The sequence below is a fragment of the Buceros rhinoceros genome, unplaced genomic scaffold, assembly GCF_000710305.1.
Source record: "Buceros rhinoceros silvestris isolate BGI_N320 unplaced genomic scaffold, ASM71030v1 scaffold285, whole genome shotgun sequence".
Taxonomy (NCBI): domain Eukaryota; kingdom Metazoa; phylum Chordata; class Aves; order Bucerotiformes; family Bucerotidae; genus Buceros; species Buceros rhinoceros.
In genome coordinates this window covers 1-21,357 of record NW_010413177.1, presented here as the reverse complement: position 1 = coordinate 21,357, position 21,357 = coordinate 1, and the positions used below count along the sequence as shown (strand labels likewise).

General features: G+C 46.4%; 1 protein-coding gene across 1 annotated transcript; it reads right to left on the bottom strand.

The window, feature by feature from the left end:
* Positions 1-488: 488 nt before the first annotated feature.
* On the bottom strand, positions 489-21,349 carry LOC104493854 (insulin receptor substrate 2-B-like). Its single transcript, XM_010136613.1, has 2 exons — positions 18,209-21,349; positions 489-989 (listed from the first exon to the last, which is right to left on the bottom strand). The coding sequence occupies exons 1-2, from the start codon at positions 21,078-21,080 to the stop codon at positions 985-987; spliced, it is 2,877 nt and encodes a 958-aa protein (XP_010134915.1). The 5' UTR covers positions 21,081-21,349; the 3' UTR covers positions 489-984.
* Between the last annotated feature and the right edge of the window lie 8 nt (positions 21,350-21,357).

Sequence of the window (21,357 nt, the reverse complement as noted above, 5' to 3'; positions counted from 1 at the left end):
GCCAACATTTTACGTTTTTATCCGTTATGCCAGGAAGAAAGAACAAAAATAGTCCCAAATTAAAATGGGACTTTGGTTGAAAGTACGATCAATTAGGGTGGTTTCCCTTTAAAAAGCTACAGCTGACAAGAATAATGCAGAAGTCACAAACGCTGGATACAACTCTGCAGTTCTCCATTTGAATGCATGAACAAAAACCTCATTTTACACAATTCGTATTTATAAACAAGTATCTTGAGGGTAAGAACAAAAACGATCTACAAGACAACCAGCCCATTAATCCTACTTTGTACATACCAAAATTCTGAGCAAAAAAAATACTCCGTTGAAGCTCTGACAGACATCTGATTTGAAGTACCCTAGCCTAGGATCAACACCTCTTGTACCATAAAATTAAAACCTTAAAAATAAAGAGAAAAAAGGCAGAAGAGGCCTCTCCTTCCCAGACCCGTTCAGTTGCACGGGTTCACCCCTCAAGCTCACGTGCCCCTCTCCCTCCTTCCGCCCAGCCACCTGAAAAAAATCCTGAACTGCCAAAATATTTCTAAACAATACATGTTTTAAGCTAACCACTTGTTAATGTACCAGAGAAGCAAAACCCATGTTAAACACACAATCAGAAACCAGCTTTGACTTCTCAGATTATAAATTAAAAAAAGAATTAATGGGAGAGGCAGGAGGAAGAAAGGGGCATACAGGGATCTCCTATTAGCATTCACGCTGCCTCCCGAATAGATAGGACATGAAAGACCAAATTCCATCACCCAAGCACAGCTATGAAAAAATCTCAATTCAAATTAATTCAACTGTAGAGAGCTGATGTCTATGAAAAAGTTAATTAAAAGGATGTGTGTCCATGTCCGTGCTGGTGGAAATGAAAGTAGCCGGCTGGAGCTGAGCTTTGCTTCCAAAAGCACCACACAGTTTCTGGAGTTACCAGCAAAAAAGTCATCTCTTCCAACAATGGTTTCCACGGCAATGCAGTCAGTCTAGAAAGGAGGGGGAGAAAAAAAAAAAGTCAGTAACATTTTAAGTGCAAGTTATATTGGAAAAAAAATGTTTCCTAGTGAGGAGAATATACGGAGCTTATCCACTGCAGGAGTGACAGCTGCTGAATGCAGAACACGGGTCCCTCACCGAGGGAAGGGGCACAACCAGACGATAACACGCTCAGAAATCCTGTGCCGTCGGGAAGAACTCCCAAGTCTGCAGCAAGCGCCAGAGAGCCGCCGCAACCACCGAGCTGACATGTGTATGCTGGACAGGAGCTCGGGCGGCAGCCAGCGCCGTACAGCTAGTCCGTGAGCCCTGGAAGTACCAAAGCTGACAGCCACCCATCACCTCCTTCACCACCACCCTTTCGTTTCAGGAGCTCTCGAGCCTCTCAACGCGACGGGCGACGAGCATAGCAGAGGCTATTACTAAGCAGGCAGCACAGGATCAACGTAGAGCAGCTCTGTTCACCCCGATGTAATTACGGCTGTGGCGAACACTCCCATTCACAGCAGGTACCCAACTGCCATACAAACACTCCCTGCAACTCCAGCGCCAAACAAGGAGTGGCAAGTCCTGACGGCTGCATGCCCTGTCCTCAACTTTTCAGGAAAAATCATGATTTGGTAACAATAAGAAACACCTCAGAGTATAGCTTTCCCTTTTTCAACCAAGTCTCACTAAAAGGCAACGCACGGTACAAAAGCACGTAGCTACGGCAGACAGCCACCTCGACTGCTGTCAAAACCCAGGGACTCCAAACCAACTGGAACAGGCAAACTACAAAGGGCTCAGCAAAATGAGGGGGAACAGATAAAATCCTGTATGATAGGAACATACAGTCGGGTGACAAGTCAGAAATGGAAAGAGCGGAGAGGATGATCTCAAAGCAGACCAGCAGCTCTGCAGTTAACCGTGCACGTGCCAAGGTGAGAGGGACTCAAAAGGTTCCTGACATGGAAAAAACCCAATGAAGGGGATGCAAATGCATTCTGTGGCGGTGCAAACACAGATTGAGCAGTGTATAAAAAGTCACTTTTCGACTCACTACAAAACCCCTTCCAGTCCCAGCAGAGCCACTGTGAACACTGATTTTCAGTCTGGAGGGGCACGACCAGCCAAATCACTGGGTTCTGCTGTCACCCAGTCTTGACAGGCTGTCCTCTCCTACCAGTTTTGTCCTCTTGGCCAAGACTGAGGGCTTTGGTCACCACCTCTGCAAGGTTTGAGGTATGTGTCTGTGGGATGCTTCCTGGCATTACAGGGAAGAAGGAAACTCTTGAGAGCTGCTTTCATTGAGAAACAACAGCTAGCTTAAGAGATTTAGTCTTCAGAAAACAAACACAGAAACGTCCACTTTTTCCCCTCAAAGCCGCACAGTACAAGCTCTCCCAGCTCTGGGAGAGCTCGCTGCTCTTGAGAGCTGTGACATGGGGAATACTTCATCACAAAGCACAGCGACGGCAGCATGGCCCGCTGGAACAAAAGAAGGGGTTTGGAGCTTCATCCTGCCTGCGTTCTTCTGCGCCGTCACAAGGAAATCTGTTAAATCTCATTGCTAGAGAGCACACAGCGCTTCGCTGCCTCTGCCACGGGAATCTGCTGCAGAGAACGTCACCATCCAAAGAACAAACAAGCGTGATGTATAATAATGCAAACCTGTATGTTTACTTACATAACCAATCACAAAGCATGCACACACAAACTCAACTCCACCCTGAGTTAAAGAAGTTCTGATTTCCATCCAGCTAAAAATACTGTTGCTTCAGAAGAAAGAGGAAGAAAGAAAAGATCAAAGCTCAGATGAGCTGTGCTGAGCAGCCCTGCCCCTACCACTGCAGCTGGGACAGCCCCAGCTCTTGGCAAAGGCTCGAGACAGAGAAGCAGAGACCATGGCGGAGCTGGAAGCCCTGCAGGACTACAGAGGGGTCCTTCGGCCTCAGGGGAAACTCCCTTTTAGCCCTACACAAGCACACCAAGACCTGGGATGTCGAGTTTCATTTTTCAAATACACAGTGATTTCAAAAATACAGTAACTGGGTTTTCCACAATTCAGGGAAGAGACAGCCAAAATCCACCGCAGCCCAAGAATCTCCATTTGTGTTATTTCACAAGCATCACAAGATCACTACAAAACGCTATTGCTCGTTACACACAGAGCGTGATGTGGTTAGTGATGGCTTTGTCCTAACAACAGCCAAGTGAAGCTATTATTTTTGAAATTGTTTTCCTCTTCAGAAACACATGATTTTGTTGCAGGACCAAAGGATGAAAACATGCACCACAGCTTGCGATGAATCACACCTCAACGACGCATGCAAGGCAAACATTAGAACGGTTAAAGCTTCTATATTAAACTTGCATTCAGTAAAAATTAACATTTACCAGCAGCCCCCCACCCTTTCCTTGCTGTGGACCTGTGAGCTTACATAAAAGAACTTCAAAAACTGTCTCTGCCTTTGTCAGGACATTTTTCCTCCACGCCTAACACACAAGGCACACCTGAAAGCTGCTGGACAAGTTATTCTAATCTCTCCAAGCACATCCCTAAAACATTTTGAAGGGCAAAGGCCCAGTTTGAATGAAGCAATCCCGTGTGGCAGAACTTAGTATTTATTCCTAAACCTTTCTGAAAACTTTCATAAACTTATGCCAAATTACGTTTAAGATACTTGGAGGGAAAGTGGAAGAGCTTAAGAGCAAAAAAACCCCAAAACCTGCTTAACTCCTGAGTTTGAGTCTTTGAAGAAGCCTGGCGTAAGTCAGAAGGCAGCAGGATATCCAATGCCAGAGCAAGCTCACCAGGTAGCTCATCAGAGCCCAGACTAACGCAGATTCATTTGTAAGAAACCAGAAGTATCCTCAGCTGAGCTTCACTACAGCTGATAAACTCCCTGGCTCACACACGGAGTTTTTTACCAGCGTAAAAGCAAACCAGGACGTCCCTGCAGTGTCCCCCCTTCCCAAAACTCTGTGCTTGTTAAACAAGATCTCATTAATTTGTGTGGTGTGTCGGTCCCCCCACGATTATAAACTGTACTTCAGCGTGTTTCCTCTTCATTTTCAAGCTAAAACAGAATTGTGGGAACTATTAAGTAAATGCCAGGGAGTTTCACGTAAACATTACCTACAAGCTGATAACAGTCTCATAAAGCCTTGAGTCTTTCAGACGTGGAGTTAGTGCTTGTCACCACTTCTCTAATCCCCTCATTAAAGCTGAAAATTTCAATATTGCAGCTGGAGCAGTACGGCTGGCTGATGCCCTGAATCATCAGCTCTTGGGGGGGATAAAAGCATCAAGCATTTACATATAGGTAGATAGATACAGGTACAAATTGATTCATCTAATGGATGTGAACATATATAAATCAGTAGCAGATAGAAAAGGCACAAAGCAACTCGTCAAACATGGCCACGTTAAAAAAAAGTATCTCTGAAATCTCAGGCAAGGCTGAAGTCTTGTAAGATCCCCCCACCAAGTGTCTGCAGTCACCACCATTAGAGAGGGTGGCACCCAGGGGCCCATTCCTCACTACAGCAGGACCGCAGCCAGAGATGCCCCCAGGTCACCCACCACCAACCCACAGGCATCAAGGAAATCCCCCACCATGACCAGTGGAGTCTGTGCCCAGGGCAAGTGGCGTCTCCAGCAGAGCCAGGGACAGTCTGCAGCCACAGTCACAAGCCCTGATGCTGACTTCTGAACCATGAAGTTGCAGGAGCTCCAGCTGATGTAGCTTCCCCCACCAGGAAGATCTGCGCTGAACCACCCACCTAACTGCATCTCACACGTTTTAGAGCTGCGCCTGCAGGGAGTGAGCAGGATCCTCAGCGTCAGAGCCCCGGTTTTGTTTGTCGAGGCACCTGTACCCGGCTGTGTGAAAGCCCCACACGTGCACACGCACCACGAGAAACGCTGTTAGTCAAAGCAGTGTAAAATGGGTTTAATATCGGTGAGAACATGGCTGATGTCTGTTGTGCTGCCGATAGCCGAAGCCAATCTGTGGATTTCCACCTCTGCGGTTCCTCACCAGACGGATCCTTAGGAAGTGACGTGGGTTTATTTAGTTAGGTTCCAAGAGCGCTCACGTATTAAGCCCCTTGGTGGCTCTTCTCTCCCACAACTGACCTTCTTCCATCGTTTGATTAGCCACTAGGTGAAGGTAACCTAGTGGAGGACATGAAGTGCCCAAAGAAAACCACCTGGCTGATCTTATTTCTGTCTCCATCCTGTAAGATTCATTGGCCAACAATGTTCTCTGTTAATAGTACAAACACAAGAATTGCTGATCAACCATGAAACCAGATTAGTGTTTCATTACCGATACCACATAAATGTGTTTGACTCAGCACTGATGGAACAGTAAAGGAAGCGAGGACATGAAGTGCCCAAAGAAAACCACCTGGCTGATCTTATTTCTGTCTCCATCCTGTAAGATTCATTGGCCAACAATGTTCTCTGTTAATAGTACAAACACAAGAATTGCTGATCAACCATGAAACCAGATTAGTGTTTCATTACCGATACCACATAAATGTGTTTGACTCAGCACTGATGGAACAGTAAAGGAAGCTGTCTGAGAAACGCAAGAAGAACTTCCTCTAAAAGGAAAGAAAACTACGCGATGTGAACTAGCTGGGAGGAGAGGAAGAGTGCTCACCAAGCATCCCTTCAGTCCCCTGGAGTTCTCAAAACATGAATGCCACCAAACAAACCGCAGCGGCCAGATCAGACATGAGGAGTCTGAAGATAACTTGCACTTGCAGTGTAAACACGTGGCTGTTCCTGGACTGTCACATGCTCTTCCAAGAAAATCTGCTCAGTCTACCAAGAAAAAAAAAATCTGGTAACTGACCATTACAACAAAACAAGCAGCAAAAACGTGAACTCAAAAGAGCCTCCACACTTCAGCAGCAGCCTGGAAATAGGCTATTGTCAGTAGTTTTCGCAGCACCCTACACTGAGCTTTTCTGTTTATTCAGAGCCCAGCTCTACACAAAAGCTTCAGCCTTTATTCAAAATTGAGCTCTACTGCTCCAAATACTGCAAACAATCCAAATTCCGCTTCCTACCCATGTCTAATACGGAAAACGAGCCCAGAAAGCACCCAAACATTTTCACAGATCACCTCTCCAAATCCATAACCAAAGTTAGCGAAGGAGAGCAACTGTGTCTTCATTGCACAATTCTAGTTAAATTCAGCACTTTAGGACAGAATCAGGTTCTAAAACCACGTGCAGCTGTCTGCATCCTCCTGAGGAACCACCACCCAGAGGAAAAGGAGAAACGAAGAGGGCAAATATTTAAAAGCAGGTGGCAGTACGCTATTGCTCAGAAATGTTCTGTTTAAAACTAAGGGACACACTGAGAAAGTGCTTGGCAAGTTCTCTACGCTAAAAGCATTGATAGTTTTATAAAAATTAGGGGCAGCGGATTAGATTAGTCTCAATTCATTAGACTGCAAACCCAGTGAGTTCCATTTGAACATGTATCAGATGAGAATATATCCAATTTACACTTCATTTCCTGCAGCTGAATGATTGAGGTCATTCAAGCCAGGCGACTCTGAAACAAACCAAGAGGTTTTTAAGAACAGAGCAGACGTATCCTAATTCTCACAAAGAAATCCTGCCTAAATAATATCTGTTTTTACAGGAAAGGCTTTTACTGACATAATTCTGCAACTGATTCCTGAAAGGATAAAAGCTTTGCTTACACAAGATATTAATTTAAGATAATTAAATGATTAAAATCTCCATGTCAAAGACTAAGACAGCTTAATGCTTTCTGGAGAACACTACTGAAATTCCCCATTTCCTGAACTTCAGGTTAGGGGGAAATGGGAATTAATCTGACTTACGCAGATCAAAAGCAGCAGAACGGCCCTGGACTTTCTCGCACACAGGCCACACAATATTCCTGTTGTTCAGGAAAGCACCAAATCCAGCACAACCGCAGGACACAACACACGCGCCCAAAAGCACGTTGTTCGTGCCGCCGGGACGGGGCAGGAGGGCTGCCATGGAGCACATTTCGAGCCTCCCACGTGGCACGCAGGGCAGGGGCAGGGAGGCAACCTGCCCAAAGACATTCTTCACAAATTAGTGAGAAATGTTTTTGCCCCAAATCTTCCCAAATACATAGTTCCTATCCTATGTCATTGTTTCTTTGTGTTGTTATTTGAACAGCACAGCGTTAGACCCTGCTCGAGGCAAGCGGTGTTATTTGAGAAAAGCAGAATTCCTCTGTCATTTGCACAGGCAGACACAAAGCCCACAAACAAATCAGAAAAACGGACCCATCTGCTGTGGCCAGTGATACCTGGGTAACCCCCGCAAGGCCTGACTCCGACGGACATCCTTATTTGGGAAATGAAGCACGTACTCCATGTACTTCCTGCATTCAACAGCAAACTAACGATGCTCAAACTGAGCTAACGAAGGCATTTTGTATCTACAATTTTACTGACTTTCTGCAAGCGAAAAATAGCAAGATTTGTCTTAAAGAAATCTGCTACATGGCCCACTTTCCATCGGATAAACCATTTAACAGTGACTGAGACCACCACATCCCAGTAAATCAGACTCCTCCTCGAGCTGTGCTTCTGAGATTTAGAAGAAAGTTACTCCTGTAAATAATCTTTATCTACAATCGTTCATTCAAAACCTAGTTCCGCACTTAGTACTCAGCAATTTCAGGAACGAAAAACCCTCTCCCATGCTTTGAGATCACTTTGATTCCCTGCAGAAATGCCTTATCTTTTGCAGCAGTGCCTTCTCGTTCTGCCGTAGTAACAGCAGTGGTGTTTCTAGGAAAGCCTGATGCACGCTCCCTAATTTCATCTCTTACTGATACTATTCCTAGAATTAGGAAACCTGCACGCAGTTTTGGCAGGGGCCTAACTCCTACTCAAATTGCACTGGAGAGCTTGGCAAGAAGTTGTCGGGGGTTTTTTGGGTTTGTTTTTTTCAGTATTTTAACTAAAGTTCTATTACAATATCGCAAGACAGCACTAAAAATTAACTTCTCACCACTTAAACACAAATAGTAGTTCAAAATTTTAGATTTTCACATTGTAGAAGAAAGGAAGTTCTGCTTTTTCAAAAGCACTTGCATGGCAAGTGCGTAAGATAGGACTGACCTCCCAAACTGCAAACAAAGGCAAATTTTAGCCAAAGAAAAAGAAATCTTGTTAGTGTGGCTTCTGACTGTACCACCTGCTACAGTTCACTGCGCTCTCGTGACAAAGCTCAGGAGCCCTGAGGTGCCAACAGGGAGGAACATATTTCCTGCCTGTGCTCTTGCAGCACACTGGACGTTGAGGACTATTAAGAAACAAACAGGAAAGAAAACAGCCACATCTAACACGGGTGCTGAACAGCACGGCTTTGCTTCCCTCCCTCGAAAAGGGCTGGCAATAACTGCAAGAGTTTCAGTGTAGTGCAGAAAAACTCCTGAAAGGTGTGAAGCAGCTTCCCGGTGAGGCACAGCCAGGTAACAAGGACCTTTCAGCCTGCAGAGAAGTATCAGGATGCATCAGAAAATTTATATATATATATTGTACTGCAGGTCCCCTCTGCGTGTGGTGCAGGAAGCCACTGACAGGACACTGGCTAAGCGTGTGGCAGAGGAGGACAGAGCATCCACACAATCCTAAGGGGCATGGGGAGAAAAGATAGGGGTCCTTATCTCTTCCACTACACAAACAAGGGGCTGCCAAACAAAGCTGGCACAGAGCAGGGTCCAGAACAGGTCTGCACACAGCACGGACCAACCGACTGCGGGCTGCTGCGCATACGAGGAGTTTACACAGCCTCAGAGAGGCTGGAGAAGTACTTGGATTAAAGATCCATAAAGGATTATAAAACGGCAACTTCAGACTCGGGAAATCCCCCAAGCTGAGGGGGGGAAGAAAACAAAAGGAAAAAAAAACCAAACCCAAGGCTGGGAGTCTGTTTGTGGGGAAGTATCACCCACAGCTGCCCTGCTCCTCCTCTGCTGGGTGGTGTCAGCTTGCAGGCACAGGTCTTCTGTTTGAGTGAGCAAAACCATTGTTATGAACACGGCTAAGAAAGGCCAGTGTCACTCATGACTAACGAAACCGCTCCCCACCTTTCACAGCACCTTTCCTGGTATCTCCTTTCTACAGACAGTTTCACCCGTTCTGTTGCTCCCTTGGCTCTTCCCAACCCCTTCAGCCATCCATGTCTGAGAGCATTCAGCACTACCTTCCTCTTTCACCTCTACTGCCATAAACGACTGCCAAAGGCAGAAAGTTACTCCACGGCCACACACCCGAATAGCTACTTCCTCCTCAGCCATACCTTCTGCCCATGCGTGCCTGCACAAAAAAAAAAAAAAAAAAATCCATCTTTGCTCTTGGCCACCATCTGCTAGCACACACACAGCAGTGGCACACATCAATTTTCACGTGTTCTAACTATCCCATGACTGAGGCTGCATTAACATTAGCACACCTCAAACCCCAGCTTGTGCAGGGGAGGAAGAAGGTTCAGACTGCACGGCGTGTGAAGCACTGTCTTCTCAAATCACAGCACGTGCACAGGAGCCAAGGATAGGGCCTTCAGCTTCCAGGAGCAGCTCAGGAGCTCACAAGGACAGTGACACTGTGCCTACACAAAGACGAGTTTTAATCAACAGCATGCAACTCTTAGTGTTTACCTTGTGGAGCAGGTCAACATTAGTATTTCAATCACACCCTCAACAGTGAATCAAGCCTCGCTGCTGCCACCACTTCCAGACTCACCCACAACCACCAGTGTCTGTTCAACCTGATCTACCAACACAGAAATAACTTTCTCCTGCCAAAGCCATCCTCTTGCACTCCAGCTTCCGCAGCTGAAAGTGCAGCAGCAGTGACGAGCAGGTGCCATTCAGACCTCGCTGGTTAGACTGGGACTCCAAAAGTTCTGACACACTGGTTACAAACCTTAAAGGTGAATATGTGTCCCAAACCACACTGCTGCCTCCTCCCCAGTGTGAGAAGATCGCCTGAAACTCAGAGGTGCCCCCTACAAAAACCCTGCAAAACCAAGAAGGAACCAGTAGCAATGCCAGGGCAGCTCCACCGCCCCGGCTGCTTCTGGAGCAGTCGCACAAAGAACGGAGGACGCAGGTCCATGCGACATTATCCGCCTGGGGACACTGCCCAGGACTGTCCTCTGCTCCAGGATGCCTTCCTGCACCCCAGCTTGCACCAAACCTATCAGTCACATGGCTGCAGGAAAACAAACTTACAGAAAGGAAAAAGAAAAAAAGAGAAAAAAAATAATCACATTCCACATCTAAAAGGGAGAAGTAAACATCTGGACATGCTCCTAACTCAGAGATACATGTTGGCCCACATTCCTCTCACCAAGATGAATATCCTGGCCAGTGTTCTGCCATTTACCTCATCCTTTTCAAGTCATTTAAACCATTACAACCCTTGTATTTATAGCTCGCTAACTTCCATCACTCCCTGCCGTCCTGGGCATACCCTTCCCAGTACCTCCACCAGCTTCCTCTCTTGCAGCCACTCTCAGGCAGCCTTTTAGCTCTCTGGAGGCTGACTCTTATCTTCACTCCACCAATGGCAGCAGCCTTGATCTTTATCTTACTCTCCACCCCAGCGCATTAAGTTTCATCCATCTCTTTAGTTTCATCTTTTAAATTGTAAGCTGCTTAGGACAGGGACCAACACATTTACATTTGCGGCATGGTACAGAGGACCTCCATCCTGCCTACCTGTTCAGGTCCTACAAGGAGTAGAGATCCCATCCAGAGTGACAAGCTTTCATTAACAGACTCACTGAACAACCTCAAGATCAAATCTATTCATTTTCCAACTCATTTCTAACTGATTTCCTGTTCACCACAACCTGCAATTTAAAAACATTTGTTCTAAAACAACAAACAAACCCGCCACCCTTAAAATATAGACAGCAAATACCTCCCCAAAGGGTCTCATGTAACAAAAGGCAAATACTCCGGAAGTCTAAACTCAACCGTGGATGTTAGTACTGAAACCCCAAACAGCTTACGAACTTTTCAAACAGACTAACTTACAACACACAAAAACAACCCATACAGCAAACAGTGTCTTTTTGGCCCCTTGGCCCGTATTGGTTCAGACTTAAGAAACTTCATGGGTTTAGACCGACCCAACTTAAAGCATGTGCCTTCATCTGTATCAATGGAAGTTTTTACCTGCATCCAGCTTGAGCAGAAGAATGACCTCGTCCAACCTACCTGCAAACAGGCTCCAGTTACTGAAGGCAAGAAAGCAAAGGTGCCCAGGCCCGAGGTGGGAGGAAAAGCCTTTCTGTACCATTTGCTGGTTTGTCTTGGCCATTTTAGCTCAATTGTCAATAAGGTGCCACAAAGGTTGCAGAAAGACCAATGCCTGTCATTAGCTTAAAGAGGGTTTTCATACAAATGAGGTATCACACGGCTCACGCTAACAGCAATTCTTGGTCCAGTGTGCAGCAGGTTCTCATTTATCTCATGATGCATCTGCTGCACTGTCACTAAGAACTCTGGCAGCCTGAGGGATCTGTTAGAAAAGAAACACTAGTTTCTAAAATATAAAAATAATTCAGGCTCAGGCTATCCAGCATCAAAAAAGTTACACTGCAAATTCAGCTGTTCAGAAGAGCCATCAACAATACAGCGAGCTGGCTTGGCACGGGAACGGGATCGCGCTATTCCCTGCGGAAGGAGGATATCATTCATTAGTGCCTCAGTAAATTTAGAAGCAAACTTAACCAGGCTTCTTCAGTGCCTTTTGGTATCATTTCCCATGGTTTTCAGAAACAGAATAAAACATTTGGGTATTTTCAGCCATTCCACAAAACCCTGTTCTCCTAAAAGGCAAACCCTTCTCCAAGCAGGTAGCAGATTTATGAGCCTTTCATGCCCTAGCCAAAAGGAAACACTATTCCTACCTGGTTTATGCCCTACATAATAATTCAATTTGCTATTTATGTAAGTTCACAATATACGTATGCCATAGGGTGAACATAGGCACGATTCACCTTCTAGTAGTAATTAAAAAGTTCTCCATTTTCTTGAGTCACATTGAATTGTATCCTCACCCTGGAATTACAGCCAAATCTCAACTGTATTAATTTCAGTATAAGCCACATCTTTCAAAACCCCTTTCTTCTTGGAAGATTAAGAAAGATTAGACCTTATGCTTAACTCACACAGCTCTGGCACACATCATACAGGTACACACACACAAGCAGTCTGAGCGTTTAGCATCCAACCACACAGAAAAACAAATTCACAGAAAAACAGTGTTTTGCAATAAGAACCCTTGCCCTTTAAGATACAGCTCAAGGCTTAACCAGGCCAGAAAATTCTTGCTAACTCTACTACGCTGCTGCTCTTGGGGTAATGCTACACCTGGAGCCAAATCTCCATAAATCCAAACACTTATATGTTCAAGATCACTTAGATAAGATACTCAGCAACACCTCTGACATGCCTTTGATGAGTCAGGCTAATTTACCTCTGTCTTCCCCCTGCCCTCAAGTATGTCGCAAATCCCTGCTGATCAAGGTTCTCAACTAAATCGTAACCTGCCCTAAGCTGAGTGACCTTTACAGAGATGCAGGGCTTGATTAAAACTAGAACACACTTCTTCCTTCTCCCCTAGTCATTGCTTTAACCTGTGAGACAACACCGCAGCTTGATCACCAGACTGTTATTGATATGTTAAAAGCTAAATGTGGAAAAAAAAAAAAGTCCAACAGCAGACTTGCAGGGTGGGCCACAGGACAGCTCTCCAGCCAGGTCATTACATACCAGTTAAGGACAAGCCAGAAGATGCTGCTACATTTTTAGGATGAAACAGCAGTAATACAGCCCCAGGCTCCAGAAAGCTTGGCGCTCTCTCACCTGCCTTTTGGTTCTATCACTCCATTTTCCTTCGAGCTGTAGAATGCCCCATTTGATCACCACAGTACTTAAAAATAAAACTGCAGAGTTTGTTTCCTCCTTCGGATCAGAAAAACAAGCTTGTTAGTGCAATCAACATACTGGACAGCATTCAGCAGAGCACACAAATACACACACAGTTCTACAAGCTCCTCATAGTATCATCCAAAACCTCAAGGTATAAACCCTCCCCCCAGCAATCAATATGAAGAAAACTTTAATTAAAGCTCCTTTCATAAATAAAAAACATATGCAGAGGAAAAAAAAAAAAAAACACAAAAAACCAAACCACCCAAAGCCAAACTCTACCTACTGCTAACATGCTACTGGACATACAAAAAACCCCAAAGAAACTCCTAGAGACAAACCACCCCAGTAAACAGCCGCTGGAAAGACTGAATCAGCACTGCACCCCTTCTGCTCCTCCAACCAGCCCCCCAGCAACAGAGGAACAAGGGGAACCGAGGGATGGAGGGGGAGATGTGAAGTTTGAGAGGGAAAACTAAAAGGATGATAATGCATTTAAGTTTCATCAAAAGACTTTAAAAAAAAATAAAAAGGGGGGCAGCAGTTTGAATCAGGACCAGATTGCTCCCAGAAGTGCCCGCAACCTGCAGCAGTGCTTAATCTACCACACAGCTACGAGGAGAAAGTCTCAGACTTAAAGAAAAGACACGTCACCATCAGCTGCAACTATAGATTTAAAGCTGGAAAGCTGATTTCCAAAAGTATTTCCACACTGACTACAAGCAGGCGTTCTCTCTGAGTAGCAGGGGAACATTCCTGTCTCAGATTTTCTCACCCAAGCACAAGAAAAACCCAGCTGATTCTTGGTCAAATATGTCATAATGAGCTCACTCCCTTGCTGCACGGCAAAAATCCGCTCTGCCTTCAGCAGCTCACGTACCACCTGAGGAAGTTACCCTGTGCATTTTTAAGCACAGCTGTAAGTCGCTCCAGACTGTTAAGGTGGCATCTGTTACAGCAAGATTAAAACGATTGAGGGGGGGATTTGTTGGGTTTTTTTCCCAAAGAATTATTATCCTGACATTACCTCTAGGCTGTCGGACATGCAGCAGCGTTCGGATGTGCCTCAGCAGGGTTCTTCGAGTTATTTTTAAATGGGCCCGTGCCTTAAGTATTTTGCTGATACAGAAGAACCTCAGTCTGAAGCAAACTTTTAAAAACCACTAGTCTGAAACCCCAAAGGGGCAGTTATTTGCCTGCTATCCCATAAACTGTAATTTACTATATTAGCAATAGCTAAAACGTCTGAATTTCTCAAAGTGTCTACTGTTCATTAGATTCTTCAAGATTTTGCATTTGAAATATGCAAGTTACCATAAAGGATCGGGGCGATGTGAACACAAGTTCTGCTTTACAGCTGTACTTGTTTACCTTCCTCCCAGCTGCCCACAGGGTACACAACACTCTCGCCCAGTCTAGCACAGGAGGAGATTAGAAAGGTGAGGAATATTCAAATTATAATCCCGCACTTCAGAGAACTTCTGCAATATCATCTTAGGATAGCGTTAGAATATCAGGTAGAGATGAGATTAAAGGGTGGGTGTAAAATAGGCGGGTTGATACTAGGCTGAACATTACATTTACTCTGAACAGCCTGGTTTGGAGCCCGGGATATATCTGTGGGTTTAGTATTTCTAATTAAGGCTGAAAAAACTTGTACTATACAGGACCAATTATTACCGCCCCATCCTCATTATCCTCCTCAGTTTCTACAAGGTCCAGTAACGAGGTGCACATTAGCTAAGCCCTGTTTGAAGTAGCTTTAGTGTTCTGTACTCCTAGCACAAAATTTCATGACTCAGATTCGTGTAATCAAAACTGCAAACCGCTTGCTTCAACATTGTGCAACAATTCTGTGATGAAACTGTTTTGCTAATGATGTTCTTAAACTTCAAGCATTAAAGATCAGAACCTTCTATTCTTTTTATCATCATCAACATAGAACCCAGGCTCAATTTTGCCTAAACCTAAAACAAAAGTTTAATAACAAGTCAGGCCCATTTACCCTTTCAAGTTCGCGCCGCCCTCCTCACCCTCCTCCATCCATGTCATGAATGGGGAAGGAAAATGAGAGAGGTTTGATTCACATCAGTGAGCCGGAACCAGCAGCAGTTTGGGAATTCCGGTGAGGGGGCAGTGGTGCACTGGACATCTCCACCACCCTCGGCAGCTCCCAGAATGCAGCTGAGTCACAAGACACAATACGCCGTTTAAGCAAACAAAAACAAAACAAGAAAGCAAACATCCCAAGTGTTCTCCTTCCAGTAACGCTGCAGCTCAGGGAGAGGAGAGAGAGTTCTGTACCGGGCAGGATTTAAGGCACACGGGATAGCCCCTCTCCAGGAAGCAATTCCCTAAACATTTTCCTTGAGGATGGATTTTACCACAGAACATTTTTCAGGCAAAGAGACTGAAACAGGGGGATGTAGAAGGGAAGAGAAGAGAGCGCTCAGTTCTGCTAGAAGTCTCCAAAAGTATTAAAAAATATCCATTACGCACAGGTCCACTGCACCTCTTCAGGGGGCAAGAGGTTGAGGAGCAAAGATTTGTGTCACCATTCCAAACGGCATGTGAGAGGCTCTTCTGGATTACAGAAAAACTTCTCAATATTAAAGCAAAGGCTTTGCTGCAGTAGAAACTGATACACTTCTCGGATACACACTCCTAAAATCATGTCTGCTATAGCTCAGACGTGATTTAGGACGCAGCTGAAAAGTGGTATCTTCACAATCACGGATTTTAAGTCATTACGAAGGAACGGATAGACCCACCAGCTTGTGACGCTGTACTCCGCTGCGACAAGCTGCTGCTAGCCCAGACTACCCCAGCCCTGCTCACCCCTCCAGCAGCCACCTACGGGTGCACGGTGCCCACGCCCCAGCTGCCCTCCAACTCGGCACTGGAAATACTTCATGCTGCCTTTACAGAAAACTGCTAGGCCTTGGTTTGGAGCAGTGTTTTGCCATTTTGTTTTTCTTTTTAGAACTAGAAAAAACCCCACCAAGCAAAGCTCTTAGTATTCTCATGTCTAATCTCCTGCCACAGCCCATGTTTTTATGCACAGAGTTTCTTTCACTTCATTTTAACGCAGGTTTCATTTCCAGAAAACTTCAATTCACAGCAAAACCCAGCAGCTGTCAGTCTCTTGCCCCTCCGCAACCTGTAATTATCAGGGGAACCACCCCAAGCACTGGGCTGCAGATACTTTGCTGTGGCAGTAGTAAGGAAAATGTTTAACATATTCTAAACACATTATCTCTTGAAAAACATTTTTAAATGCAGTATTTCCAGTATGGCTGCTCCTTTTCTTCCTCTCTCCATTTTGTAAGAAGTTTTTCTGTGTAACTCAGATTTTAGTCACACAACGGGAATAAGATCAAGCGGGAATTCTGCTGTCTTTGGAAAACTGTAACAGAGAATGAAAGTTCTTGACTAACCCATGGTGACCTCTGAGTGCATTCATTAGATTACCCCCAGCACGTGATTTGAGGACAAAAGAGATACAAATCTTACATTTCGGGGCTGCTGCTTTAAAAAAAAAAAAAAAAAACAAACCACAGCCAAACACACCACCCAGCTCCGGCAATCCGTGTGCTTGGACTCAGCAGACGGATCTCTGAAGTGCTGAAAGACTGACTTTGGAAGACAGCACTTCTTGGACTGGCAACTTTCAGCATCTTCTAAATTTGATTCCAACCAACAAAACACAGCAGAGGGAAAAAACCACTGAGGCAAACCACACATTTCTGAGCAGCCCCAAGCAGTGCTGCCAGACTGCGAGCTGAGTCAGGCTTCTACTGTCCACTAGTAAAGGCTACACAGTTTTAAGCTCCTGTAAGACCTTCTGCCTTCAGACACTTAAAGTGAAACTAGAAAAAAACCCCTATCATTTCAGCGTTTGAAGCAGCAGAGCCTGCCCCTTTCCTGCTTTCTGTTGACAGAAGGAGAGAAGTATCAACGTCCAACAGCGATTAAATATTTCCTCTTAGTCCTCATCAATTATTGACTACTCGTACATCTGCGAAGAGAGGAAAACATCATTTCCAACGCATGCCGTTTTCTACTGGGGTGGGCAAGTTCCCGTAAGGAGTTCAGTGGGTCACCGACACCAGCAGAAGGATGACACTGCCCCGGTCAGAGTGCAGTGCAGCGCCTGCACAGACACGGCTCCTCACGCAGAGGACATGCAAAACACCACTAATGACTGGTTTTTGCTCCCACCAGGAAACCTTACGATATGAATAGGAGCATCCCTCCTCTTTCCCATACTCTTCCTCCCCACCCCCAACACCCTCATTTTTGTTCTGCACACCTCAGACTGTGTTACCTTAAGCTGGGTCAGACCACCGATCGTGGGAAAGCCAGCAGCCTTCTCCCCCAAAGTTTCAGCCCCGGAAGACACCCCTCCGAGCCTGCTCTTCCCCTGCTAGAGGCATCCTCACCTGCTACCTCAAAGGAAGATCCTCTGTGCAGCAGGGGAAGGGTTACGGCTCGGCTAAGCCCCTGGACACTGCTAAGAGGTGAAGGTGGAGGGCATGGGCTGCAGAACCCCACCATCCCAGTCAGTCCCCCAGAAAATGGATTCTCTGGGGGATACGAGGATACTTTGGAGACCAGAGCTCAAAAAGAGCACACCAAACCTTCAAGGAGAAAAAAATCTGAGTTCCGTTTACATAAGATTCAACTAAATAAATGTGAGCAGATATGCAGTTAAAAAAACCCTAAAACATGCATTTCATCTAAATTATTGAAAGAAACAGATCTAAGCCCCAAATTTGATGACTAAACACCATTCAGCAATTTGCAGCTTTCCCTATGCATGACACAAATTATAAAATATCAAGTTCATGAAAAAAAAAGTCACCTAGTTATGAAAAGGGAAGAAGAGGAAAAACAGAAGGGAAGGGAAAAAAGAGCTGCCATAACCTCAAGCCAAGAATCCACAATACAGAATACAATTAATATTTATAGTAGCAGAACTCTATCAAAAACCGAGGCAGGTGACAGCCAGTAACACCTCTAACTGCTGAGGAGAGTCACGTAAATCCTTTAGGCCAAGGACCACGTCCCCCATCCCTGTTGTTCAGCGGTCTGGATGCTGCGCTACAAGACTGGTTGACCTAGGACATCACAGATTATAAAAACCGTTTACCCCCACTCTGAGGCCACGTGTTAGTACTAAGCAGAGAACCTAATTCCTGCAGTTAAAGCAAGCATGAAAGGCAAGTGCTTTGAGTTACCAACCTTTTCTGGCAGCGTTACACTTGAGCCCGTCGGAGCGGCTGAAGTCTATGCTTACGTAAGCCCCGCTGTCCAAACCTGAAGTACCATTTTGGAGATGGCAAGTGGGCGCTGTGGTACCCGCCTCACAGCTTAGGGGATCATCGCGTAAATTCAGAGCGATGTAGTTTAGGCCATTCTGAAATCCAGTTGAGGTATCCCTGGACATTTTGCTTTCCCGACCGTCAGAAATGTTTTCATCCGGCTTTAACCAAACATTGTCAAATGAGGCAGAGCTGTGTCTTTTGCTACTATCGGTAAAGAAGGAGGAGGAGGTGGTCACAGTCCCAGCTGAAGAGAACGTTTCAGAACTGTGTCTCCTCCTGCCTTGAGGATCAGCTCGAATCACTTTCGGTCCCTTAGGAGGCTCAGAGCTGGGAACAGGGAAGCTGCTGCTCCCAGCGTATCGATCGACAATGCAGAGCCTGTTAACGATGGAGGAAGGACTATCCATCTTCACGCCGTTGTCGGACTCAGTGGCAAACGGCCGCGGTGGTGTTGCTGCCATGTTGAATGTCATCTCCGTGTAGTCGTCAGTCCTGTTGCTTGTGGTGCTAACACAAGCAGTACCAAAGGAGAGCCGAGCGTAGTCGGGATTTGGCTGGTTTCTAGGAATACTGGAACTCGCGTAGATGGAAATATCTGTCAGAGAGTTAGACAGCTCCTTCGCCGCTTTCGGTGACTGCACGTCCAAGTCAACGCTCATATAATCAGAGAGCGGGGACTGTCTGTGGTCGCTGCTCGAGCCTAGAGAAGATGGCGATCCTTCTGCAGATAAGGAATAGGGTGTATTACTCGCCTTTTCATTAAAATCAATATTGATGTATTCACCAGGACTCGCTGGCTCAGGTGGAACTGTACGGTCATACATCCTCGGGATAGTATTACTCCCTCTCGTACCCAGGGGGAGTCTTGTGGGCCTCGTCACCCTGTTCTGCCCAAGTCCTTCATCTGAACCTTTCACTGCTGGCATTTTAGAGATGCCGTTAGCCAGAGCCTCACTGCCGACCCCTTTGACATTTTCTGGTCCACCATACAAGAGTTTTCCAGGCGAAGACATTGGAACATATTCACTGTGGTCACCATTTTGTCCTGATAGTGCCTTAAAGCTTCGCGGCAAAGAAAAATACGAACTAAAAGCTTTGGAAAGAGAGGTGGTGTGAATATAATTCGAATCGCCGGGGTGCTTTGGAGCCGAATTACCAGGTGACATGTCCATATACTCATTGTTTACGATCTTCTCATTACTTCCTTTAGAACCAAACCCAGTTAAAGGACTTCGCACAGGTGAAGAGCCAGCCTTCGGAAACATCATCATGTATCCTCTGGAGTCAACCTGAGACGGCGACCACGCAGTGTTAATCTGTTTCGGAACAGACGTACTTTTAGGAGTCATCGGCAAATAATCATTGTTGCTGGACAGAGAAGATGCGACTCCCGGCATCATTGGCATGTACCCGTCATCCCTGGCTTTACTCTCGCTTTGGTTACACACGGAATCGAGGTTACCGTCACTGTACTCCGGTTCGTGGTTATCTCTCAATTTTGGTGTCTCAGAGTAAAGTAATCGTCCGTGATTCCCACCAGAATCTTCATCTAACAGAGCGGTGGTTTGTGTCATCTTCTGCTGCACTGCTACAGAAGTCGGTTTCGTTAGAGAGTAAGTTCTTTTCCTGAAACACTTTTCAGCCTCCATGTAATCATCTCTCGAGCCGTCATCTGCCTGCTGCTTACTCATGGACATGTACTCGCTCAGGCAGTTCTCCTCTCTGATCGGCGGCGTGTTTCCCAGGGAATCCGGTGTGTTACTCCTGACCCGGAAGTACCTGAAATCTCCAGGGCTGGAGCCATATTCATCAGAGGAGATGAATCCCCCATCACTTGGGGAACCACAAACAGATGAGCTAGAAGGCCTGGTCAACATGTCCGAAGCAGAGCCATGGCCGCTACTAGAAGAAACACTGATAGGACTTGTCGTGGAGGGAAAATGAGAAACAGGCAGCGAAGCAGACCTGGTGTGATAAGATGAGCTGAAAGCGGCTCTCACATACCTTCCGCTCCCTTCTTGCCGGCCCAAGTTCATCCTTGCAGTATTCAGGTGGATGAGACTCCCGGTCACTGACCTGAAAGGTCGAGTCATGGTTCCTTCGCCTTCACTGGACGTTCTGAAGCGATAGGAGTTGCTGCTTTTGGTGGTAGGAGGAGTCCCTCCGGCAATGCTCTCAGTTCTGGACCTTCTCTGCAAGCCCGTCTGGCTGGGGGGCAGGTTGCCCAGGTGCCTCCTAGTGGTGATGAAGGAAATAGGATTGGTACCACTACCACCACCAGAAGACTGGCTCTTGCTTCGGGGCCTGAACTCTGCAAAGGCCTTTAAAGCTTTCATGGTCTCCAGAAAAGTCTCGTGCATGTTCTGGGCAACCACCGAATCATCCACTTGCATCCAGAGTTCCCCAGGTCCAATGGAGGCAGATCTGCCCACTTCAATGAAGAAGAAGTTCTCCGAGTGTCCGCAGCGGCGAATATTCATCAGCTGCAAGTGGACGGAGGGCACCTCCGAGTTCAGCTTGACGAGGTGGATGGCCTTGCTGGAGAGGCACAACCTGTACACTCCAGTAAGGTTTTTTGTTTGTCCCAGCCCTTTGGGCTTAACGTTGACCTGCCACACCTCCTTGAAGACGGTGCCAGGCCTCAGGGTGGCCCCGTAGTGCTCATCGTCCTCGTCCACCTGCTGGTCGGCGTGGTCCTCCTGCTCCAGGAAGCCCCTCTTGCTCTGGCTCATGAGCTCGCTGATGGCCTGGTACCAGGCCTCCTGCTCGGCCTCATTCTCGGCCAGCATGGCGAAGTACTCGTCCTTGGTGTACAAGGCGATGATGTTAGGGCGTTGTGTTGCTGGTGTTGGCCGCCCCCCCGCCGGCTGACGGTGAAGCACTGGTAGAGGGGGATGACCCGCTTGGGCGGGGGGCAGCAGAGGGAGGCGGCCCCGGCTGCTCGCAGGCTGCTCTTGAACTTCTTCTCGCTGTCGTAGTACTCCAGCCGGGCAGGGGCCAGGTGGCTCTCGGCCCGCAGGACGAAGTAGCGCTTGTGCCCGTGCTTCTGCTTCCGCAGGTAGCCGC

What these genes read in the sequence shown, in the direction of transcription:
- LOC104493854 (XM_010136613.1), bottom strand. Translation starts at nt 21,080, where the DNA reads ATGCTGGCCGAGAATGAGGCCGAGCAGGAGGCCTGGTACCAGGCCATC.